This window comes from Podarcis raffonei, chromosome 12, assembly GCF_027172205.1.
Source record: "Podarcis raffonei isolate rPodRaf1 chromosome 12, rPodRaf1.pri, whole genome shotgun sequence".
Classification (NCBI taxonomy): domain Eukaryota; kingdom Metazoa; phylum Chordata; class Lepidosauria; order Squamata; family Lacertidae; genus Podarcis; species Podarcis raffonei.
In genome coordinates this window covers 54,934,745-54,960,480 of record NC_070613.1, presented here as the reverse complement: position 1 = coordinate 54,960,480, position 25,736 = coordinate 54,934,745, and the positions used below count along the sequence as shown (strand labels likewise).

The following is a 25,736-nucleotide window of genomic DNA, read 5'->3' as shown; positions in this document are numbered from 1 at the left end:
GCAGGTAGAGAGAGTGTCAGTTAAGATACATGGTCAGAAACTAGCCGGCCGGTAACAGTTTAGAAGACCTTCAAGTCAACCGGTAGAGAAATAATGAGGACTTTGAGCCTGTTCCCAAAAATGGCAATCCTAGGTCTGGTCTAATATTTCAGTAAATGCAAAATAAACACAAAGGAGGAACTTGAGAAGAAGAAAAAGAACTTGTATTCAAAATAATAGTTTTAAATACAAGGTTTGCTAATTTAACAGGTAAAAAAGCAGAGAGGAATAGAATGTATCTCTGCAATTCTGGACTTCATGTATTCCAGAAAACACTGCTCCTGCAAGAGTGTTAATATAACTACTAGCCTTATTGTGCTCAGGTAAGTAAAATTTCGTCCTAGGCATCTGTAGCAAATATTGATCCTAAGACAAAGTCTCTGTTGTAAGATGGGGATGAGGTTTTATCGCTGCATTTCTATGTTTGTCTACCAAGAAGTAAGCTCCACTGAATTCAATGGGGCTTACTCTCTTAACAGAATGCTAAAGCGAAGGGAGGACATGCAATGCCATCAAAAGAAAGGAAAATGAAAATTAGGAACAATAATTATTAGGATGAATGGAAAGCTAGCTTTAGGCTCAGAAAATCAGGAATGCTATTTTATTTAGATGTTAACAGTAACTATTACAAGACTATTTAAAATGTACATTTGGGTAGAGAAAGGAGGCAGGTTTCCTCATATTTATCAGAATGAGATTTAGCACAAATGAACATTTCCTTATAAGGTTTGTAGCATTGAAACTAACTGCCGAATAGAGGTGATAAATTTTCAAACTATTTTAAGATCAAGACACCCTCCAGAAACGTACATGAGCAAAATAAACGCTACTGGATCTCACCCAGTAATAAGAAGGGGTTGCGAGGGTAGACTACTGGGAAGCAGCTTCACAGTGAAATGAATTTTATATATTTATTTGATGGAACATTTGTTAGCAAGTGGCTGAACTATTTTAACTACATACAATGAGAGCAAATTTTGTGATACAGCTGAACACATCAATATACGTCTCCTACTTCTAAAAATGAAGGGATCTGTTCCTTTCCTAGGCCATTAATTGCATCCATTGTAACAATCTGGCTCAGTTCTCAACATCTGAACAAAGCCACAGGTTGTATTGCTTCTTTTTGTTCTTATGATTGCCTGAAGAGATAACAGAAATTCTTTTAGAAGTACAGTACATATGAAACCAGAGGTGATAAATAAAGCATGTGCTAATTAATCATCTATGGGTTCTCATATTACACCAATAGCACAACCCTATGAATGTCTATCTACTCAGGGAGGGAAATATCCTGCTGAGTTCAGTGAGACTTCCCCTTGGAACATGTGCATAGAATTGCAACCTGAACTATTTTCCAAACACAGCCGAATGACACCTGGTCTTCTCGTTCTGTTTAGGTGCTTTATCCATGTCTTGGAGATTTCCAAAGTGCAAAGCTACTTCTAGAAAGAAACAAGGTATCCACCATAGAGTGATGACATAGCACACTTGCTTCATCTAGGACCAGGATTGCAAAGGAATATAATGTTCATAAGACCATCATTACGTGGAACGAATGCCAGTATATATTTAAAACAATTGGTTCAGAAGATTCATGGATCTCACTTAAAATAGGGTCAGGTATACACAGTGCTTTTCCCCCCAGCCAGAGCGCTGTTCTGGCACCTTTCAGGTGGGTGCCTTTGAGGGCTGGTGCTCCCCACATCTGCTTCTTGCCTTTACGTACTTTGGAGAAGCCCAAAATGAAAATTTCAAACTTTATTTTTTACCTTAAGGAAACCAAGATAAGATGCATATTGGTAGCGCTCTGAAGAGCTGCTAATCTGGCAACTGACATGAGGTTTACATACATATTTACCAGGCATGCATGGAAAAGGTTTCTTCCAGTGTAAAGAAATGCTACTCTGAAGGGTACGATCAACTTTGAGTTCAGTGTTGAAAAACGGAAGCTGCTTAGCATGTACAAGCATAGGCATAGCCAGGTGGGTGCTAAATCAAGCAAATTAAAAAAACAAACTTAACCAACTGACCAATTGTCCCATAGATAACTTGGTTCTGCCCCCCCTAACATAATGCCTGCCCCCCATAAATCCTGACTATGCCCATGTGTGTGAGTCTATATTTTTTAGATCTATGATTGCACCTAGCTCCTAGCCACAACAGGTCAAGCTATGGGGCAGGGCCATTTCATATTTCCTTTTATTCAATCCATTTCCCATGTAGCAGCGGCGGGCTTTAAGCTTTCCAGGCAGGACTCTACCTTTGCACGTGTGTTCGCATGAGGGCCCTTCCAAGCTGCCCTGAATCTAAGAGAACAAGGGAGGCGGGGGCACATTTATTTGACCTGCACCAGGGGGCAGCCATATCTGTTCAGGGCTGCCCCAAGTCACCCGGCGACTTACTGCAACAACTTCATGGTGAGTTTCGGCATCTAATTTTATTGCAAAAAAAGGCACTGGGTATACAGATATAGCGTCTAGGGAGAGGATGCCTTGAGTCATTTTGAATCGTGATTTTTGCAGAATGGTAAGCTAAACTTTGGCATACTGGGCCCATTGCCAAACTTCCGGCTCCCAGGAAAGAGCTCCCAGTTGCCTGGTGCTCCCCAGTCTTTTTCGAACTAGAGGACATATCTTGGCAACAGCTCATGGTTAGTGAGGAGGGAGCTGAACCACAAGTTTGGCTTCAGATGACATGCTAAGCCAGACGTTGACTTAGATCCGCACAGTGCAGGAATAAAAAAAAAGACTGGAAAAGGAGCATTTTGGATTTTGAGACAACTACAGATACTGCGCAACACCGCTGGAATTCCAGTTATTGAATTGTAGCAATCTTGATTATTTCCTTGCTGCTGCCTGCTTTATTTATATGCTACTGTGTTCGCAACGCACTGGTGTTTTTTATATTTTATGGCAACTGTGATTATTGTGAGCCGCTTTGAACTTTGTCCTTGGAGAAGCGGAATACAAGCCAGATCAAACTCCCTTTTGCTTCCCCATCTTCTGCAGAGCCTAAGCTCGTTCCTACAGGTTCCCACCTTCCCAGACTACAAGCCCCAAGATGCTCCCAGGCGCGCCTCGGCGCGTTGCATCTTTGGGAAGCGCCGTCTCCGTGGAGATGCCTGCACTGCGCATCCATTGCGCATCTGCAAACTCGCGTCGCTTCTTCCCCCCGCTTTATAAGGTTGTGTGCTATATGTTTAGGCGGAAATGGGAGCGGGTGTCCTAGCAACAGACAGCGCCTCTCTCTAGCTGGAGTCTGCAAAGTCTCGTTATAAAGAGGCAGCGGCAAGAGGGAGGCAGGATGGCGGTCGGTGCTGGTGGTGCGCCATGGTGAAGGCAGCGGGGACGCACGGTGCGCAAAAGGCGCGGGCACCCTTTCTTCGGTTTGCGCTTTATCCCGCGGCTTCAGGATTTGCATTAAGCCAGTGCATCTAAGCAGAAGGGCTCGCTCGCTCGCTCGTGCGTGTCTAGCTGTGCATGCAGGAAGAGGCAGGAAGGACTTTTGCGTGCAAAGGGGCTCGGTTTGGGTGGCTGGGGAGACCCGACGTGCTCGAGGCGAAGGATGCTCGAATCCATCCGTGTCACTGGTGAGTAATTACGCTCATTTCTTTCCTTGCTCCGGTCCTTGCAGCTGCTGACAATCTTCCACCGCAGCAAGGCAGGGTCTGTGCGCGCCCAGGATTTGCAGCCACGGAAAATGGAACTTGCATCCAATCAGAGATAGCATTCTGCACGAGAGTACTTAGAACGTGAGAGTTGTCGCTTTAATGTGATGTAGCAAGCACACTTGGCCTGGTTAAAAGAGAGTTTCTGCTGTTTAGAACAGAATAAATATACCCCCCTTGAACAAAGAACCAAATACACAGGCTATGGAGTATGATGACTTTTTGGGCAACTGATCTTTCGGCTTTGAGCATGGCCTGCCTTTCTGGAAGGAGATGCCATGATGAAAAATTGCTACTCATGTTTTTCAAGACTGCAATAAGGATTTCAGTTTTCCTATAAATATTTATGTACATTGATTTCACCATTTTTCTAGCTTGGGTCTGCCAAAGTAAGTTTTTTTTGGGGGGGGGTGTATGTGTGTGTAACAAATGAAGTGTAAAAGGACTTTATTTTCTGACCTTTAAAATCAATAGTAGTGCTCTCATAGAATCATACAGAACTCTCTGGTGAGAGACACTACATTTAATGGAGTTTCTTGACTGCTGATGGTGCTTACCATTCACTTTGGCATGCTATGTCTGCAATACTGAAAGGAAAATTGATAAATGAAATGAAAAGTTCAGTAATATTGCAGATACTTTGCCTCTGAATCACACGTTTGTCTTCACCACTGATTATAAGGAGACCACCCAAAATGTAAAGGATGAAAAAACACAGCACAGACAGAGACTGCTAGTTGATTTTTAAAAGTGCAAGCCGTAATGCTCTTCTACAGAAAAGACTGTTGCTAGAGTAATTATTATAGAGCAATAATTGTATAAACCACAGCGGCATAGAGACTACAAGCTAATAATATAGCTACAATAATTTGTATTTATTTATGATAACATGTAAAGTATACACTTCTAGTGTTGTTGCTATATATATATTTAAAGATAGCTTCCGAAAGACTTCTTTCCAAAGCCATTTTGATATTGGAAAAGCCTGCTCAAACAGGGACAGATGTAATACGTTAATAGCCCACTTTGACAGGATGTCATTATGATAATTTCAATAATTCCTGAAGTGATTACATGTACAGGACGGCTTTGGGTTGGTAGTGTTACAAAAGCATAACAGTGTTGGAGATGCCAGGGATCTTAAATGGGGCTGATAAATACCAGAGATTCAAAGGGACAGATAACTCTAGACAATATTTAATTCAAAATTAATTTTGTCTATATCACAAATAGTTACTTCTTTAGAAATCTGCAGCCTGCAGATTTCTAGCCCTCATCATTTTGACAGCTTTGAGATATTTTTTTATTTCAAAATCCAGTTTTCAAGGGGCCTTACGCCTTCCATCCCTCTTCCCCCATGTGGGGAACTGTACCTGAACCTTGCTTACCTTTGATCTCCTGTCGCAACAAACGCTTCTTGTGGAAACAAATAGATTCAGTTATGTAGTTCAGGTAAGACATTCAAATAGAATGTGTATTAAAATAACCTTACTGACTTGTACATAATTTAGTTTGAGCATAGTATTCAAGCTTCCTTGACAGGCAACATACACGCTAAACCTTTAAAGTGCATTTGAAGCACATTTGCTGCCTAAAATAATTTTGGGTACAGCAGTTTGTTAAGGGTTGGCATGAACTGTACCCCTGCAAGTGGTAAACTACAGCACCCAGAATTCTTTGAGGAGGACGTGTGTTCTTCCCCTCCTCTTCCTCCGGCATGGCTACAAGGATTTTGGGAGATTTTTCTTCTGTTTTTGCTGAACCACAGCATGTTGTGTCACCTGTGCCAACAAACTGTGGTTGATCTTAACTATGGTTTGTTTTAAGGGACGCGGGTGGCGCTGTGGTCTAAACCACTGAGCCTAGGGCTTGCTGATTGGAAAGTTGGAGGTTCAAATCGCCGCAATGGGGTGAGCTCCTGTTGCTCGGTCCCTGCTCCTGCCAGCCTAGCAGTTCAAAAGCATGTCAAAGTGCAAGTAGATAAATAGGTACCACTCCGGCGGGAAGGTAAACGGCGTTTCCATGCGCTGCTCTGGTTTCGCCAGAAGCGGCTTAGACATGTTGGCACATGAACCGGAAAAACTGTCTGCGGAAAATGTTGGCTCCCTCGGCCAGTAAAGCGAGATGAGCGCCGCAACCCCAGAGTCGTTCATGACTGACTTAATGGTCAGGAGTCCTTTACCTTTACCTTTTTTATGGTTTGTTTAAACACGCCACATTGAAACCATGCATTAAGGAAACAGCTTGCTTCTGCTTTCATTAATCTTATCTATGGTTAATGAAACAAGCCAGCTTTATGAACTGGTTTGAAGTTTCCACTAAACATGGTTAAGAGCTAGCATAGTTTGTCTGGGTTTGAGTGGCATGGCAAGCTGCAGTTGATCTAAAAAAGAAACAAGAGTGCCTGCAGTCCTTGCAGCCACACTGGAGGGGACCACACACTTCAGATTCACTGCAGCTTGTCTTCATAATGCTAAACTGGTTTGTTGTGGGATGGGAAGGTATTTGTGAAACCATTATTAAGAATCATTTATGCAGTCCCATCAGTGCACAGTGCTAGGCAAAGTAGATTCTAGCCCCAATGACACATTCTAAATTTCAACAGCAAGAGAAGCAAGGATAATACTGAGGAGGATTGAGAGAGGCAAGAGTGCCCTTTAGCATGTGCAAAGTACACTTTACTCAACAGTCCATAAGCACAGCTTTAATCACATACCTACCATTAGGGAGGTATTAGGGACGCGGGTGGCGCTGTGGGTTAAACCACAGAGCCTAGGACTTGCCGATCAGAAGGTTGGCGGTTTGAATCCCCGCAACGGGGTGATCTCCCGTTGCTCGGTCCCTGCTCCTGCCAACCTAGCAGTTCGAAAGCACGTCAAAGTGCAAGTAGATAAATAGGTACCGCTCCGGCGGGAAGGTAAACAGTGTTTCCGTGCGCTGCTCTGGTTCGCCAGAAGTGGCTTAGTCCTGCAGGCCACATGACCCAGAAGCTGTACGCCGGCTCCCTCGGCCAGTAAAGCAACCCCAGAGTCGGCCACGACTGGACCTAACGATCAGGGGTCCCTTTACCTTTACCTTTACCATTAGGGAGAGGGGCTTTTAAGTTGAGTAGGCACGTTCTGCATGCTGTAGGATTGTGGAGAAAGCCAATGTAGGCCTCATATAAGTTATATTTTGAGCCATCATTCTTTCCCCATCGGAGTTCCTTCCTTCCATTATAGTTTAAAATGGCTGTGTAGCATATATTTCCATTTGAACGTATCTTTCCACTTATTTTATGTCTCATGGTGTTCCTTGAATAGCAGGACTCAGTGGGAAAGTTCGGACAGCATGCATAACCATAGTTTAGTGTGACGTTGGTGAGCCACCATGAGGCTCTGTCTCCTAGTCTCCCTCTCTTTGACTCTGGGACAGGCACCAGAAGGATTTGGGAAACTTTCATTTCGGTTTAAGCACCGTTCATTGAGTCATCTGACCTGACAAAGTCTGGCTACTGTTAACTATTAAACAAGACAACTTTGAATGTGGTTTATGAAGCTGGCTTGTTTTAGAAAAACAGTCAATGTTTTAGGGCTTGGATGAAATGCTAAACCGGTTAATGGCAAATGGAAACAGACACTTTGAAACACCTTCTCTCAGCTGTGATGGATGAGGGGAGACCATGTGAGCTGTGACTTGTTCTCGTCACATTAAACTATGGCTTAGAGTTCCATTCAAGCAAGATCTTCCCCAGCGGAAGTTGAGAAGTGGCTCTTACAGTGCAATCCTACGCATGTTTACTCAGAAGTAAGTCCATTGGACATTCTTGTTTTCAGGTAAGTGTGCACAGGATTGTGCTATTAGATCCCCAAAGGGTATTCTGACTGCATTGTTGTCAGGAGATTTTTGCTGATGATTGCTAGAATGGCAGTTTGTCAAGTCCTCTGGTACATGCCAAAGCAAAACACTCTGGGTAAGCACTTTTGGGCTGACGTTGACTAAAATGACCAAATCAGACTTGAACTGTTATGCCCTGTGGTGCTTTGCTAAGCATAAAAGGGAATGTTTCTCAAATTACCCTTCAAGCCAAACTAACATCACACTTCATCTTGCACATGATTGAATTTAGCACTTCTTACTCCACCTTTGCATTGTTTATGGGAAACACGAATGTAAAATATTGCTCCCCCCAACTCTTCTGAGGTATTTTATATATTGTGCATTGCATACAACAGCATGGTATGTTGATCTTACACTCTTTGTGTTGGCAGCTTTGACAGCATTTTAATGCAAGAATTTATGGGGGTAAAGTAATTACACTGAAGTCACAGGAATGAAAGCTTTCACAGTGTTGTGTGTGTGCTGGGAAAACAGAAACTACTACCAGAAATTTCATTCTCCCATTCTGTGAGGGTTTTGCTTTTGGGCAATGCATTCCATAATTTCGTTCACTGAGAGCAAAATAGCCACTTTCACTGGACCTCTTCTATAGCTAAATGTGGGCCTAATCTAAAAAAGCATTTCTCAGTCTTTTTGAACTCTTCCTCCCTTCTTTGGATATACAGTGTTACCTTGGGTTACATACGCTTCAGGTTACAGACTCCTCTAACCCAGAAATAGTACCTCAGGTTAAGTACTTTGCTTCAGGATGAGAACAGAAATTGTGCTCCGGCGGCATGGCAGGAGCAGGAGGCCCCATTAGCTAAAGTGCTACCTCAGGTTAAGAACAGTTTCAGGTTAAGAACAGACCTCCAGAACGAATTAAGTACTTAACCCGAGGTACCACTGTACTCTGTGTTTCACCCACACATGCCAAAAGAGGATTGAGGCAGTGGTTCTGTTATACACAGCTGTAGAAGTGCCCTCCATCTGAGCAACCCAAGCATGGTTTAGTCTACAGAGTCCAGCTCGGGGCAGCTAAATGGTTCTGGAATTTTGAAGCAAGAAACAGCTGTGCGCAGCACACATTAGCTCCCCACATCCAATTCCTTTTCCTCTCCAATATCAGAGCAGTTGCCTTTGAAAAATCTAGTAATGGGCAAGCAGATGGATAAATGTGTTTAATTATTATTTTTAATGTGGAGCTGAAGTATTGAGAATAAGGACAACATTTTAGTGCTGAGCTAGGGCTGGATTCATGGGACGCGGGTGGCGCTGTGGGTTAAACCACAGAGCCTAGGACTTGCTGATCAGAAGGTCGGCGGTTCGAATCCCCGTGACAGGGTGAGCTCCCGTTGCTCAGTCCCTGCTCCTGCCGACCTAGCAGTTCGAAAGCACATCAAAGTGCAAGTAGATAAATAGGTACCGCTCTGGCAGGAAGGTAAATGGCGTTTCCGGGCGCTGCTCTGGTTCGCCAGAAGCGGCTTAGTCATGCTGGCCACATGATCCGGAAGCTGTACACCGGCTCCCTCAGCCAGTAAAACGAGATGAGCACCGCAACCCCAGAGTCGGCCGCGACTGGACCTAATGGTCAGGGGTCCCTTTACCTCTAACTTTAGGGCTGGATTCTGTGGCTTGTAAGCATGGAATTTCCCTGTGGAGCTGGGCTCTTCCTATGGTTAAGAGATAAGCAAGTCAGGAGTTCTTATCCATTAATCTTAGGACTGGAGTGGGCCAGTTGTTTCCAGAATCCACTACCTGGATCCAATTTGGGAGCTGTGGGCTTCTCTCGTACACAACCACAGTGTTAAGCAATCTCTTTCCCATTTTTGAGCAGGAGAAGGGAGATGCCAGCTCTATTTTTGATGTTTCAAGAATAGCCACAATTTGCTCAACTATTTATTTTATCCAGCAAACACAAGAGGGGAAATTACTTGTGCACAATAGCTTTGGAGAAGCAGGAACTGCCAAATGACACTTGTGCCAGAAAGGGCGGGAGAGGAAGTCCTTCTCTCGTCCCCACTGAGAGGAAATGTTTAGCGCGTAGCATTCTTTCTGTGTAGAACCAAGAGGCAAATAAGGTGACAGTTTTATGACTGTTCCAATAAAGTGGAGAGAACAATTTTGCTTTGCTTTCCCTCTTATCCCCCATCTCTCTCTCACATGGCTGTGCAGAGATATTTGTGGCATGCATAGCTGTCAACATTTCCCTTTCTTAAAGGGAAATTCCCTTATTCCGAATAGAATTCCTCACAAGAAAAGGGGAAAGTTGACAGCTATGGTGGCATGTTCAGGACACCCCATGTAATAGGGAAACATTTCCCAGCTTGAAGGCACTACGTAGATAGATATATTGAAGAACTGTATTCAGTCTCAAAATACGGGTTTTACCACATAGAATCATAGAGTTGGAATAGACCACAAGGGGCATCAAGTCCAACCCCCTGCCAAGCAGGAAACACCATCAGAGCACTCCTGACATATGGTTGTCAAGCCTCTGTTTAAAGACCTCCAAAGAAGGAGACTCCACCACACTCCTTGGCACTCCTTGACACTCCTTGGCAATTCACCACAGGTGAATTCAGGCTTTTGTTTGTATTTAATGTATTCTTAATGATTGTGCATTGAGGTGCCACAATCCAAGCTCTTGGAGATATGTTTGTATCAGTAAGTTATATATATAAAGGTTGCCTTTGTGTGTTTCTATGCCTGCACGTTCCTAGTTGCACAGAATCTGAAAACGTCATTTTTCATTGGATTGCTTTTCCTAGCCTTTTCTTTCTTCTTAATTTACTGCAGAAAAGCTTCACTGGCCAGAGCAAGAGCTCTCAAAAAAGACAGTCTTGAGTCCGGAGGAGTACAATTTCTTTCCTAAGAATGAAAGCAGCAGCATTCGGCGCCTGTCCCAGTCAGGAATCCTCAAGGACACATTCACCACAGGGACCAGCAGCTACAACGTCCTTCTGCAGAGCAAAGAGGAAAAAAAGCACCTTCTCCAAAAGCACCCCTTGGCCCACCACAAGAGGCACCGGAAGCCGGCCAAGCCCCCCAATGCTTCGCGGGGCAGCGAGCGCCAGAAGATCAAGGCCCCGCCGCCTTTGCCCCGGAACGGGTGGTGCGGCCTCAGCCGGCAGCCCTCCCTCTTCATCACAAGCCCAATACCCAGCGGCATCAAGTTGGCACGCAGTATTTCCGTAACAGGGAGCAGCATTGGCTTGCCCAAGACCAAGGCGAAAAGGCATTCCTTCTCCAGCCTCGCCAAGCCAAAGCCGCTGCAGAGATCCAAGAGCTATTTAAAAGAGGGAGACGCCTCTGGGCGGAAGTTCTGTATCCTCACTGCCATCAAGCCTTCCAACGTGGAGAAGGAGAAGATGAAGTTCTTCAAGTCGGACTTCAGCTACAACCCGCAGTTTGAATATGCAAGCTCTGCATTGTCCAGTGTGATAGCAAAGCACAGCCAGGCGTCCAGCACGTTTCTCAAGCAGGTAAAGGTGCACATACAGCTTCTTCGCTTTTCCCTTGGGTTTAGGTCTCCTGCTTCTTAAACGTTTAACTTGCTTTGCACTCTTAAAGTCACTCTGCCTTTTGCCCTCCACCACCACCTAAAGATGGGATGCAGGTGGTGCTGTGGGTTAAACCACAGAGCCTAGGACTTGCCAATCAGAAGGTTGGCAGTTCGAATCCCCACGACGGGGTGAGCTCCCGTTGCTCGGTCCCTGCTCCTGCCAACCTAGCAGTTTGAAAGCACGTCAAAGTGCAAGTAGATAAATAGGTACCGCTCTGGCGGGAAGGTAAACGGCGTTTCTGTGTGCTGCTCTGGTTCGCCAGAAGCGGCTTAGTCATGCTGGCCACATGACCCGGAAGCTGTGCGCCGGCTCCCTTGGCCAATAAAGCGAGATGAGCGCCGCAACCCCAGAGTCGGTCACGACTGGACCTAATGGTCAGGTGTCCCTTTACCTTTACCTTTATCACCTAAAGAATATTACCACCTTCCAGTTTCCATCATCCCTAACCACTGGGCATGCTGGCTGGAGCTGAGGGGAGTTGGAGTGCTAAGCTGCTCTATGTCATGACCCAAAAGGCAAGAAGAAAGTAACTCATTCTTCAAATGTTGAGTTGGCTTTCAGGAAACAGTCCCCTGCGGTTGTCTTTCCTCCCAAATGAGGAAAGGGAGCAAATCCAGGTTTTGGCCTCTTTTACCTTCCAGGCCGAGAGGGCGATGGTTGATTGCTATATTTCATCTTATTTTATTTATTCAAGTTATTGGTTAGAGGGGAGAAAAAGAGAAATAAAGAGGCAGTTTCATAACAGGTTTTTTTTGGTATAATAATAATAATAATAACAATAATAATAATAATATATTGATGATGCAAGAAATCAGAGAAGGAAACTGTATGTTGATGACTGGCTGCCTGCAGTCAGAGTTAGTGGGTTAGCATGTATTGATTTTGTTGTTGTTTAATTAACTTTGGAGAGTTTTACATAATGCATTTTGTTGATTTAGGCAGCACAGAGTCTTCTTTGCCCTTGACTTTGACTGAAATGTGGCAGGGACTGGTTAGTAAATAAGGTTGGGTCTGTGCAGATCAGTTCTTGTGTAACCACATGTTTCAGAAGATAAGCCCTGTTTCCCCCTCATTTCCATTGTGATGCATCCCCTCAAAGACATCCACATCTCCTTAGTTAGAAGCAGCTGGGCTTAGGATTGCAGCCTTCATACAAGAGCCTTGTTCCTGCAAAGGTGGGCTTCCTCATTTCAGTGGAGGCAATAGCGCCACAAAGACACAGGTTTCAAGTTGCCTTCTGCACTGAGGTGGGTGAGGAAGACCTTGCAAGACCTCCTAAGGGCTGGAGAACCAGTGTCCCTCCAGAATGCCAGCAAGGTGTATTGGTTAAGTGTGTGGGACTGGGAGCTGGGTGACCAAGGTTCGAATCTTCAGTCAGCCATGAAGCTCACTGAGTGACCTTGGACCAGTCACGGTCCCTCATCCTGACCAACCTCAATAGGTAATTGTGGGGATTAAATGAGGAAGGGGAGAACCATGCACACCACCTCAAGGTCCTTGGAGGAAAAAAGGTGGAATGTAAATGCAATGAATAAATGAAATGTTGTTCCTGGACTGCAGTTCCAATCATCCCTGACCATTGGCCATGCCAGGTGGGGTAGATGGGAGTTGGAGTGCAACAACATCTGCAGGGCCACAGGCTCCCCACTCCTATTCTAAGTGCACATCTGGCTTCCCATAGCCCACCGGTACCAAAGGATCTAGGTTAAGGCTGATATTGATGTCTCATCATCTACAGACATCAAGTTAGAACGATGTATGTTTTCATTTTCACATGGGGAAAAAAGTTAGGATTGACTGAATGGGTGGTTCACATGTAAAGGTAAGCCATGGTTTAGTGTTAGGAGGAGACACCTCAGTAATTCCAAGAGAAACGTCAGGCACAAACAGTGCCTTTCTCATCCCATGCAGCTGAGAGGAGGACATCTCCCAAATTTGCTTCCAGTTTTCAGCTTGGTGTTAAATTGGGAGAAGGGGGAGAGGCAGGGCATGAATCTGCTGCTTTGCTGGAGACCTGTTGAGGCTCATCCGAGTAGCATTAATCCATGGTTTAGCGTTGCATGCAAAAAAACATGTTAAGTTGGCAAATGGATGATAGACAGCACTAAATAAACGATCCAACTAAGCTGATTTTGCAGGAGCAAACACATGATCCCACTGACCAATTTCCTTTCCTATCCCCCCTTCAACAAGTCTTCCATATCCTGGATTCCTCAGTCAGCTTAAGTGCTCAGCAAGCCAAAGTTAAATCACGCAAACCTTTCCGAAAAGTTTTGCTTTAGGAATATTGGATGCGCAGCTTCCTTGTTTGTTTTCGACAGAATACAGTGGATGATGGTATTTCTTTTCCTTTCTACTTCTTGCATGCTGCATAAAGGAAGCCCAGTTCTTCTGAAAATCTCAGTTTCACCACAGAGAGGGATTTTTCAGATGACTGAAAACAGAGTTGGTTGCTGATTAATTCTTCCAGTATGTTAAGGCTGCAATCCTATATTCACTTCCCTGCAAGTAAATCCCATTGAGCCCAAAGGGATTTACTTCTGATTAAACATTGGTAGGATTGTACTGCAATTCAGTATTTTAACAATAAGGAAAAGAGCCCACCCATTGAAGATATCTGTTTCGGCAGATGTTTGCATAACCTGATGCTGTTCCCTCAGTGGTTTACTGGTTCAAATTCACATTGGCTCTAAGAGTTTTGCTTATGCCAAACTAAACCTAAGGGTGACTTACAACAGAGCAAGGAGAGGTCTTTTTTAACAACAGGTGGGGTGTGGGCGTGAGGGGATTATATCTTCCCTTTTTCTATAGGCCCTTCTTTTCTCCCTGCTTGACAATGCAAGGAAGAAAAGGATTGTGCCGGAAGATGAAATATTAAAGGGAACCGTCTATTTAAATGAAGCAATTAATTTTTCTCCCCAACAGAAACTGGATCTGTGTAATGAGCAATGGGTGTTCCAAACGTCTGTCAAAGTTCTAGGACTTTGTTAGGGAAACTGGAGAACCTTCACTCTGAATTATTTAGGTGACACATTGCAAAGTACATTGCCCTCCTGCGTCACAACAGAGCACAAACTTTCCTGTAAGTCTCTGGTAGATCACAGACATACGTGTCAGAATCTGAAAACGGATGGGAAACTCATGAAATGGAAATCAAAATAGTATTCTTCTACTTGTGCTCATGTCCAGAAATTTAACATGTAAGCATGGGAGGTTTGGGTGTGTATGTGGTGTTCCTCTGCCTGTAAAGGAAGCCCTATTCCCCTCAGTGGGAGGAGACAGTATTTTGTGTAAGTCCTTTTGCAATTGCCAGACCGCCTATTCTTTTGAAGTGAATTGTGCAAAGTCTCCATGTGCATTCTGGAGTGCATAGGTGGCTCTACTTGGGGCAGAGATGTTTTCCGGATAATGGGAGACTCGTTTTTGTATTTGTTGTGAAATATCTATACAAACTTCTGATATTGTGCACATTGCCTGTGTATTGGTGTCCAGCACAGGAAGTGCAAGGGAGCTCTGGCACTGCTGCAGTGCAGGTGGCCAAGGGTGGCACTGCCGGCTGAGCAGGAGTCTCATGACATGAAGGGCCAGTGGGATCCTGCCCAGCTCTATGAAGCTGCCTAGAGCCTCAATATGATTTGTTTTGGGGAATACCCATTGTCAGGGCTGGAGTCGGATTCAGGGCTCCGTTGCCAGTGAAGTTAACTCTTGGAAACAGCATACAACTCAGCAACGCTTCCCAGCAGGTCTTGCCCCTGTGGAGCAGAAGGTCCTTGCTGTCTTCCCTCTCTGACTTGTCCTCTTCCAGGTGTATCCCAAGCAGTCTCAAACTGCATCTGTGTGCCTCTGGTTTTTGTTTTGCCCTCCTCATCATTCTAAACATTATTGGAGACCGAGGGGGGAGGGTAACTTATCACAGCAGGAGAGGGAAATTCCCTGGATTCTTCAGCAGTCTCTTGAGCCGCCTCCTTTGCTTCAGCCTCGGGGTCTGAACTGCTCTCTGTCTCCAGCTCTACCTGCTCACTAAGCCCCTGATTAACAGCTTTTGCTCTGTTTTTGTCTCTCGTGCAGGCCATCAAAATCATGGAACTGACTTTGCAAAAGTATGGAAGCTACGAAAATTTTGAGCAAGCCACCGGAGGCAGCCTCCTGCCCAGAAGTCGTATCTGGAACCATGTCAGGAAATACATGATGAAAGAAGGCTGCCTAGGCGAGGTTGGATCACTTGTAACAGCATTTATCTATTGATCGATCTATCGATTTATCGATCTATCTAACACCATAGAGTCAGGGCTCTCCCATGCATGCCCCAGTCACATGCCCCAGACTTATCCAAGTTAAGGTATCTGGGAACTTTAAGAAGAGAGGAGAGGAGCTTCTACTGCAGCCCTGCAGCATCTGTCACCTGAGGCATCTGCCTCTCTTTGCCCAATGCTAGGGCCAGGTCACGACACATTTCACCTGGACACCCCAGTGGCAAAGGCCATGCCAGCAGGGAGAGAAATCTTACCCTTCCTGTAACTAAATTGGCTTTCTAGGCTTTCATTCATACTGTTTTACTTCAGCTAAACCCAGCAGGGAAAAAATATATAATCCATAAGAATTCACCAGTATTCATTGTTCCCAACAGAAATAGCACCTCTGTCACTTTCTTTTCTGTATTCTTGGTTATTTCTCGCTGGATGCTCAGAGGCCAAGTGCCCAAACAGCCCCAGATGGGTCCAGCACAGGATTGCTCTGTCTGGGGCCTATATTGTGCAGTCTGTATTAGACATGGTTGTGACTGGGTGCTGGACTAGTGAATCTTCACTGACCCTTTGCAACAGTCACTTCCTGTTGTATCTGCAGTCCATTGGCATTGCGTTGGGTGAATCGACATCTTGAACTTTTGGTTCACAATGACTCTATATATGTGGTGGTCTTGTAGCGAGGTTAAAGCTTACTGGGAAATGATATATAATGAATTGAAAAAGATGTTTAAAATAACGTTTGTAAAAAAAAACCCAGAAGCTTTCCTTTTGGGAATTATAAGGACAGAACTACCCAAACAGTATAGAAATTTATTCATGTATGCGACTACAGTGGCAAGAATGTTACCTGTCCAAAAAATGGAAAGAAGTCCCAGGAAAAGAAGTATGAATGCAAAAACTTATGGAATATGCAGAAATGGTGAAACTTGCCAGAAAAATAAGAAATCAAGATAACAATATTTTTAAAGAATGGAAAAGGTTTATTGAATATTTACAAACAAACTGTAAACAGATAAGAACATTGGCAGGCTTATTGTAATAACCTGCAGTTTTATAAGAATATATATTTAAAGTAGATGAATAAATGAGCAAATTAAGCTCATTTGGATATGCAGAAAATGCTAAAAATAAATTTAAGGAACCATAGAAAGAGGGGGAAAGAAGTCAAGTTTTGAAGTGTTAAAATGATTGTAAAATTATTGAAATGTATAAAATTGAAAATCATAAATTAAAAAACCTGGCAATGACTCTATACAGAATTGGAAATGTGTTGCTGGAGCTAGGAATGCAAAACCTTTGATTGTTTAAAGGTTTAATATCTCATTCCTCTTCTTTTTTATTCAGATTGTGGTCCATCTCTCCGAAGACTTACTTTCTCGAGCCTCGATGACGGTGGTGAACGGCCGCCCAACTCTTACCATCAATATTGCCACAGCACGTGAGCATTGGCTGGAAGGAATGTTGAGGCACGAAATAGGTACGCACGTAAGGGAAGCCATTGCGCAGATAAGTCATGCAAGTATGCCCATCTCTAGGCATTTCTTATGCGACTTGCTAAGCCGGATGCTGTTGAGAAGGGTGCTGATATTACCTATCATGGCTGAATGGCTGAATGGTTACGATCCCAGTCACCTGACAAAGGATGAGGGAGGTCTTCTGGTTTGGAAAACCGGAAGCCGTGGTTGACATCCAAGGAGGCAGTTCCATCTGCAGATGAGGACCTGACAAGGGATGGTGGAAGCCATGGAGGTCAGGTCAACAGAGAAGTAGCTTGCCGACTAAGGACTTTAAGTCCATCACAAGACTAGACCAGGAGCCAATCAGTACTGAGGGATCTTCTGATCAGCATATAAGTTTCTTAAGGGTCTGGGTGAAGATAGTGCAAAAAAATAAAATAAAAACCACCTGGTCTCCATCCAACTGTTAGCAGTGTAGTGAGAAAAAAAGATTTCAGGAAAGTGCTTCGCATTAAATGATGTCTCTCTTTCCTTGTTCCTAATGATATTCTTGTTCTGTAAAGCTCATTGGGCGACAGAGCATTTACTGAGGACGTGATTGGACAGGAAGAGAGCGCTTAACCCTTTGCCCACCCCCTGTCAATTTTTTAACCTCCCTTCCCCCAGCTAGGGGGAAAGTAAGTGTCAGTGACCTAAAAGTGTCAGTGACCTAAAAGAAATATTGGGCGATTTGCAGGGGGAAGTCATTAGACACAGGAAGACGTAAGCACATATACACAAGGCCACATGGGTTCTCCTGCAGCTATATTTGGATTACCTCAGTAAATAGAGGGCTGGAATCCTCCGTTTGCCAAGGCAACGCAAATGTGCCCTTAAGCAATGGGTGCAACCCACCAAGTCAAACTCTAGCACAGGGTTCAGAAAACTTTTTCAGCAGGGGGCCGGTCCACTGTCCCTCAGACCCTGTGGGGAGCTGGACTATATTTTTTTTTTGGGGGGGGGGGAAATGAACGAATTCCTATGGCCCACAAATAACCCAGAGATGCATTTTAAATAAAAGCGCACATTCTACTCATGTAAAAACACGCTGATTCCCGGACTGTCCGCAGACTGGATTTAGAAGGCAATTGGGCTGGATCCGGCCCCTGGGCCTTAGTTTGCCTACCCATGCTCTAGCACAATTCTTACTGAAATGAACTTGAGTTCCAGAGGCAGAATGCTTGCCCACAGTCAAAATAACTTGCATTTGTCATCTCTCACTGTCTTGAGAAGTTCTGAACTTGAGGCTAAATTTGGTTATGCTTGGGTTTTGGGGGGGTGTTTTTTTTTTTTTTTTGCCACGGTAGCAGTTTGCATATTTGTGGCTAACGTTCTGGCAATGCCTGCATGATTGTGCGTTTGTCTGTATGCTTTACAGGAACTCATTATCTGAGAGGCATTAATAACAACAGCCAGCTGTGGAGCACCTGGAATGGGCGAAGAAAACATGGCCTCAAACCCATCAACCCCACGGAGGAAGGCCTGGCAAGTATCCACAGTGTTCTCTTTCGGAAAGATCCCTTCCTGTGGAGGGCGGCACTTCTGTATTACACGGTCTACCAAGCGAGCCAAATGTCCTTCCAAGAGCTCTTTCAGGACATTGGGAAGTTTGTCACAGACCCCAACACTAGATGGGACTATTGTGTTCGAGCCAAGAGAGGCTGGACCGATACTTCTCTTCCAGGTAAGTCTTTTTTCTCCTCCCCTTCGGTTTGAATGTTTTCTTTGAAGCTCTGGTTCTTTAAAAAGGCTCCCTGAAAGCTCCAGAAGCAAAAGTTCAGGCTAGGGCAGAAATTGTTCTTACAAGTCTTTAAAAACGGGAGTCATAAAAAGGTAAAAGTAGAAGGAATCTCTGTTGGGAATGAGATATAGGTACAAAAACGATACAGAATATTCAAACTAAAGCTTTGTTAAGTACAGTATGAAGATGATTCTGTCGAGATGTTTGAGCTTCAAGACCAGCGTAATAGTCATGCACAAATTGCTGCCTCCCAGGTCACAGAAGGAGGTGGCTCACTCTTTGAACCATTTATGATGAAATAAAGAGAATTAGACTTCTGCCCAGGTGTATACCTGCATCATGTCATAGCTAGTGATCTTAAATGTTTATGCTAGGAGCAGCAGCAAATTTTAGGTCTGGCATGCTCCCCTTATTTCCTTCAGTAGAATTAGGGTGGGTGTGGCAATCACACAGGGCCCCCCGGACGTTTGACGGTCTATTGACCCTGTGCCACCACTGCGATTGCTTTTTCCACTGTCACCACCCCGTATCTCACGGGGACACACGGAGTACAGTCAGTTGTTAACATTAACAAATAACCAAGTTTATTTTTAAATGCAGGAACAAGCTTATGGTTACAGTTAATTTTTCTTGGCAGTTTCTTAATCTTAGTTCCTAACAACTTCAAACTGATTATTCCCAACTATCTGACTCCACCTAACAATTCCTCTCACTCTCTCACAATACAACTCTACCAACCCACTGCCTATCCCTCCCTCTTCCTTCTTCAACTTCCAAAACTCAACTGACTTTCAAAACCTCCCACTCAAACTTTTACGCCTCCCTTGCATTCTCACTGGCCAATCACATTCTCACTCATTTAACCCTTTCCTTATGACCCATCCTAGGAGGCAAACACCACATTGTGTTACATCCTAAACCGGAGCTTTCCAAATTTTTCATGTTGGTGACACACTTTTTAGACACGCATCTTTTCGCGACACAGTAATTCAGTTTTACTAGCAAACTGGCAGGCTGCTCGCTCCCTTTCTAGCCCCGGGAGGAGTGCGGGGAGCGTTTGTGTGACACACCAACACACTGAAGCCGACACACTTCACATGTCGCAACACACAGTTCGGAAAACTCTGTCTTAAACATTTTACTTAGTTGAGGCAAGGGTTGATCTATTAATCTCCTCATATGCAGCCTAACTTAAGCATATTTACTCAGAAGTAATTCCCACCAAGTTCAATGAGACTGAATATGTTTAGGATTGCAGTCTTACACACTTGTGTGTGCTTTGTCAGAAGCAAAGCCTGCTGTTCCCGATATATGTATGTGCGTGTTGTTGTGTAAATATACAAGGATAATTGTCATTTGTGCATTGCTAAATCTTTTGCTTTTTCCTAAAATTGGGCTCGCCACCATAAATCCAATTACTTTAGGTTGCTTCAGTAAAGATCAGGTCTACTTGGATGGCATCCTCCGGATTCTGAGATACCGACATACCATCGACTTCTGCTTGCTGACTGCTCTCGGAAAGGTGGGTGAAATTGCTGGGTGGAACACTGATCTATAATAGATCAATCATGAATCATAGATTTACCTGCCAACAGTGTACCGTATTTTTTGCTCCATAAGATGCACTTTTTTCTTCCTAAAAAGTAAGGGGAAATGTCTGTACGTCTTATGGAGTGAACGTGTGGTCCCTGGAGCTGAATTGCCCAGGGGCGAAAAGCAGATCATGCTTTTTTTTTTGAAAGAGGGAAGTGGGTGTTGAAACAAAGCCACATGGATCCTCAGGATTTTTGCATTGGGTCACCCCAAATTCACCATCAGATCACACAGCATGTCCATGGCTACAGCCTGCACCAAAAAAGCCACACATCCACTGTTTCGTGAGGCCACAATGGCACGAAAACGTGGTTAAAAAGCACGGATCCACATGGATCCTCAGGATTTTTGCATTTGGCTACCCCAAACTCACTGTCAAATCACATGTCTGTGGCCACAGTATGAACCACAAAAATCATACATCCACTGTTTCGTTCAGAATATTTTTTTCCTGTTTTCCTCCTCTAAAAACTAGGTTCGTCTTATGGTCAGGTGCATCTTATGGAGTGAAAAATACGGTACTCTTGAAGATTTGAGAACATGGAAGTGCAAGTGGGAGATGTATAAGCCAGCTTATAAGCCTGGTGCGGATTTACGTCCATTGGAAAGAAGTGGGTTGGATTCCAACTCTGCTTCTAGCACTGCATCTTGGTCTCTTGGGATGCTAGCAGGCCCGGCCATACCTAAGTTGGCCTAAAGTTCTCCCACTTTGTATGGTATCTGCCTTTCCAACGTTTTCTTCCTGTGCTTTTGGTTTCGTGCTAAAGTGCCGAACTAGGGCATGCAAGGTGGCACTGAGTCCATGTTTGGAGAATGCTCGCGCTGCATTGAACCCTCTTTTTCTAATATCCAGGTCTCCTATGAGGATGTGGATCGCCTGAAGGATTTAGGAATGATTGAGAACATGAGGGTGCCACACTTCTTGCAAGACCACACGAGGTACATGGAACACCTGGAGAAGATCATGGAAGTCAATGAGCTGTCTGACACGGAGCTTAGGCTTCTTCTGCCCTAAACCGCCACTCTTTTTTTTGCTTGCCGCCCGTGTCATTTATACCAGACTGGAACGCAGTGAGTCCTGACTCACAGAAGTGGAATAACTAACCTTATTTTTGATGCCTGGCAAAAATCTATATTCTTTCAACCTACTTCTCTGGTGGTGGTAGGTTTTTTCAGGGGGTAAAATGCACAGGTGCAGTCCAGAAGTTGTTTACGTTCAAAGGAAAAAATATGCTCCTTTCCACCCCATTCTCAAGATATATGAAAGATTTTGTAAATTTTTGAGATTAAATTATAGCTGGAACTCGCGGATTAAATTATAGCTGGAAACATCCTTTATGAAATTCTTTGTGTAGATTCTTTCAGTGTGGCATTTGCCAATTCAACAGGCTTTTGAATGATTTCCTTCCTAGCATATTGCTATTTGCAACATAATACTTAAATGTTTTAGAATGTAGCATTTTCTAATTTGTTGACCCCATTCAGTTGTTGGTTGGTTTCCGGGTCACGCAGTATTATAGCTAAGCAGTTTTCTAAGGGTTAAGTAATTTGCATATACACTTTACTATGCCAACTGTTCTTTGAACTCTTCTTCCATGTTTCTGGCATCTTCTTCTGAAGAAATATACGTGCAATGTGCATTTCTCAGTTCTAATATAGAAAGGTTGACTACATTTCCCAGTTAGGCTCCAGTCATGTGTTAGCTAAGATTCTTCATCAATGATCCCCTAATAAAGGGGCTTTTAGTAGTGGGGGTCTGCCTCTTCCAACCCTGATTCTGTGTCAAAACTGACACATCATGACTCCCAGTGTGCTGTTGTTTCTGAGGACCGGTGCCTACCTACAATGTGATCTGACTTTCAGGGCTCAAGGAAATCTGTGCTTCTTAGCTGTGGCAATTGGAAGACTGCCTTGGAAAACCAGGACACTACAGGCAGCCTGGCTCCATGGGATGCAACTCTGGCCATAGTTTATAATCTTTAATCTGCATGCATACCCTTCAAAGGTCTGGTTGGAATTCGTTGGAACGTTCCAAAAGTAGGTGGTGCAAAGATTAGGTTGTGGTGAAAGTTCACAGGGCAGTTACAATAGTATGGTCCTGTTGACGTCAATGATTTTTTCCTCCATATGCATTTCAATAACGGTGGAGTATATGTGAAATGGTAAAAGATGCTTTCTCCCATTGTTCATAGTACTCCACTAAAGAGCTCCGTAAGAGGATTTCTCACATATTTCAACACATTTTTTGAGCGTGCATCAAGAGGAAATAAGGAAGGAGAATGTTTGAAATTGGATTTTCTTACAGTAAGATGCAGGTATCACAGATCATTACAATTCTGCGGAGCAAAATATCCATTTTCTGTATTGTGAAAATGCTTCATTGGCCATTAATCCATATAGGAAACTTGCAAACATATAAAGATATGTAATTCATGGCCCTTATATGTATAATGCTTTTCTCAATACAGATATAACTTCATCGGCAATGGCACAACCTTCCTTAGCAACTAGTTTTCTACCTGCCAGGTACAATTACTGGTTTCATCAGTTTAGCACCTCCTAGGTGCAGGCCCCAACTCCACCCGTTCTGCCTTTACACCATCACTCCCTCACCAACAGCCGGAGTGGCCGGGGACAGGGGCAGGAAGCAACAGAAGTGCTCAGGATCCATCCTAAGCATTTTGGTGCTCAGGACCCATCTACGAGCACCATAAAGGCAGAACACATTTCTCTTCTGCATGTCCAGATCACTCAAGTACCACAATGCCATTTTTGTTTCTAAAAAAAAAAGGTTTTCAAAATATGAAGAACCCCAGAGGAATACACTAGGATAGAATCTCCATATCCTTCCACTCTTCTACAGAGTTGCTTGCATTTTTTTAAAAAAGAGAGCCTGGAACTCATTGATGCAATAATGGCATAACCACCCACCATGAATTCAAGCGCTGTGAAGACCACTCCTGTTTTAAAGTTATAAAAATTGGCTTATAATAGCCTGTCATGAAAATCTCATTTATCATGGGCAATGCAAAGAAATGAATATTTTCCAATTTAATAATATACGTTGAGCTAGATGCCTGGACGTAGTGTTCTGCAATGGGGTGATGAAGTACAATTTTTAACCAAAATATTTTACAAAACATGGGCCTAGAACACATACGGCAGCCTCAATTTTCTATTCTTAATACAGTTTCTGTCTTTCATTCATTGAATTCAAGAGACTCCTGTTGCTGTAAGTGCATCTAACTCTCATACAGACTGTTCTGTTTTGAACAGTCTCCTATTCCCCACAGATGTCAGCTTTCATGTCTGTGTAAATCAGCTCCATAACTTAGTGGATGTCACATGGCTATACGATTAACACAAGTTAACACATCAGCAGCCTTATACATGTATTAATCAAAGAAACAGAGCTTAAAGCAGCTTAGTATAAGCCTCCACATCAGTATTTACTGGGTTTTTATAGCCATGTGGGCAATAGGTTGCAGGATATTGTACCAGAAGTTACTACAGCACAGAGCATTAGTAACTTCATAGTATGCTGGGGTAACAACTTGAATGATAACAGGTTTAGCACATTAGGGGTTTGTACACTCCTGCCTCCTTGGATATTTACCAAATACGTTGATGTATAATTTTAATACAAAAGCCTTTTTCTCGAGAAGATTGCTGAGTACTGTAAATAGCCGCAACAGTAATTATCTGTATTTCAACCAGCACAATGGTTCCTGTATACTATTTGTACCTACCTAAACCTTAGCTACACGAGGTGGATTCACACATTCATGTGCTGTACCTGATCTGTGGTCTTTTGCGTAGCATAGTTGCTGTTAACTTTATTTATCTAAACAATTATGTACTGCCCCTCATTTTTAAAAATCAAGAGCTGTTTACAACAATTAATTGCACATGTGGCAATGTGTTGCGGTTTATGGCACAGGCGGAAAACATCCTCATAAGATAAACAGAATAACTATAGTACATAAAGGTACAAACCCTGTGTTCTGTCAATGCAGTCATCTTATTTGCAGTCGACAGCGGGCCTTACCAAAAATTGCTAGTGCCATTTCAATGCTTACTATTCACTTCACATTATTCCTAACGTGTGACGATAGTTCAGTGCAAGGCACAATTCTTGAAGTCAGCAAATCACTTGCCCAGCAAAAAAACCCCCACCTCAGGCGATTTTTCCAGCACCAATGTTGTTATATAAAGTGTTGTAGATTTGTAACGGTGCTTTTGTAAACCTTTTGGGATTTTTAAAAATTGTGACAACCTGTTGTTAAGTTCCAAAATAAATAAGGGTTGTATTGTATGTGTACGGGTCTCACCAGAAAGTCTCACGCTGTTTATTTATAATTGACAAGACATCTTTGCTATTAGATCTGTGGCTCCTCTAAAATTTAATGGGGGGAAAACTTCAGAGTTTCAATAAAGAGAGCAATTATACCTGCGTTTTATTGGTGGAGAAACCTTATACTGCTAACTCAATGACAAGTGTCTTTAATTCTAATAATAATAATAATAATAATACATGGAAAAATACGGTATTTTATGCCAACCTATGCTGGTGGCCAAAATAAGCGTTTTACAAGGCTCTCTTTTTTGCCTCTAAATCATGGGTAGGCAAACTAAGGCCCGGGGGCCGGATCCGGCCCAATCGCCTTTTCAATCCGGCCCACAGACGGTCCGGGAATCAGTGTGTTTTTACTTGAGTAGAATGTGTCCTTTTATTTAAAATGCATCTCTGGGTTATTTGTGGGGCATAGGAATTTGTTCATCCCCCCCCCCCCAAAAAAAATATAGTTCGGCCCCCTACAAGGTCTGAGGGACAGTGGACCAGCCCCCTGCTGAAAAAGTTTGCTGACCCCTGCTCTGAACCATCTCGTTTTACTTTTTAACCTAGAGATGAACACATCTAAGCATCCTATAGTAGACATAATCTTCCGACCCCAAGACACCTCTGCCTTTCAGAGTTTTGGGAGGCACCGAAACTCAGATAAGCCTGTTACTGGATTAACATGTGGTTAGTGCCTAACAGATTGTTAGTGCCCAAGTGAACAGTTTAGGGCTCAACTTTTAGACCATTCAACTTTTAATGCTTAAGAGCAAATCAAACCATGACAGAAGCACTTTATTTATTTATCTGGAGAATCACCCATATAAATGACATAATCCAGTTGAATTGTATCCATCGATCAAGCTGTGATAGCTGGATACACTGAAATAAATAAGTTAGCTGAATGCCAAAAAGATTCTTTCTATTAGATCTGTTACTAAAAAGTGGACAGTGCTCATGACTCTCAAATAGTTAACACACAGTATATGGATTTAAATCACTTTAGTCCTTTTGAGTCACAGTCCTAGGGCTGGCGTGTAGCTGCGTGCTTTGTGGATTTATCTGATAGATAAGATACTTCCTGATGAAAGAGAAACATGAAAGACTTAAACCTAAACCATACATCAGTGGTACCAATACATTATTTACCACACCTTACAACTGTTAGACATGGAAGTTTCACCTTC

At 43.4% G+C, this 25,736-nt stretch overlaps 1 protein-coding gene across 2 annotated transcripts; it reads left to right on the top strand.

Annotated features, from left to right (window-relative positions):
• Positions 1–7: 7 nt before the first annotated feature.
• On the top strand, positions 8–24,657 carry MATCAP2 (microtubule associated tyrosine carboxypeptidase 2). 2 transcript variants are annotated; one of them, XM_053409965.1, is made up of 8 exons: positions 8–362; positions 1,440–1,499; positions 10,367–11,052; positions 15,202–15,345; positions 16,725–16,857; positions 18,255–18,560; positions 20,042–20,139; positions 21,064–24,657. In XM_053409965.1, exons 2-8 carry the CDS (start codon positions 1,451–1,453, stop codon positions 21,223–21,225), a joined length of 1,578 nt encoding a protein of 525 aa, XP_053265940.1. In that variant the 5' UTR covers positions 8–362; positions 1,440–1,450; the 3' UTR covers positions 21,226–24,657. The 2 variants fall into 2 exon arrangements, with proteins under 2 accessions (XP_053265940.1, XP_053265942.1); XM_053409967.1 differs by lacking the exons at positions 8–362; positions 1,440–1,499 and adding an exon at positions 3,194–3,631.
• Positions 24,658–25,736: the final 1,079 nt, after the last annotated feature.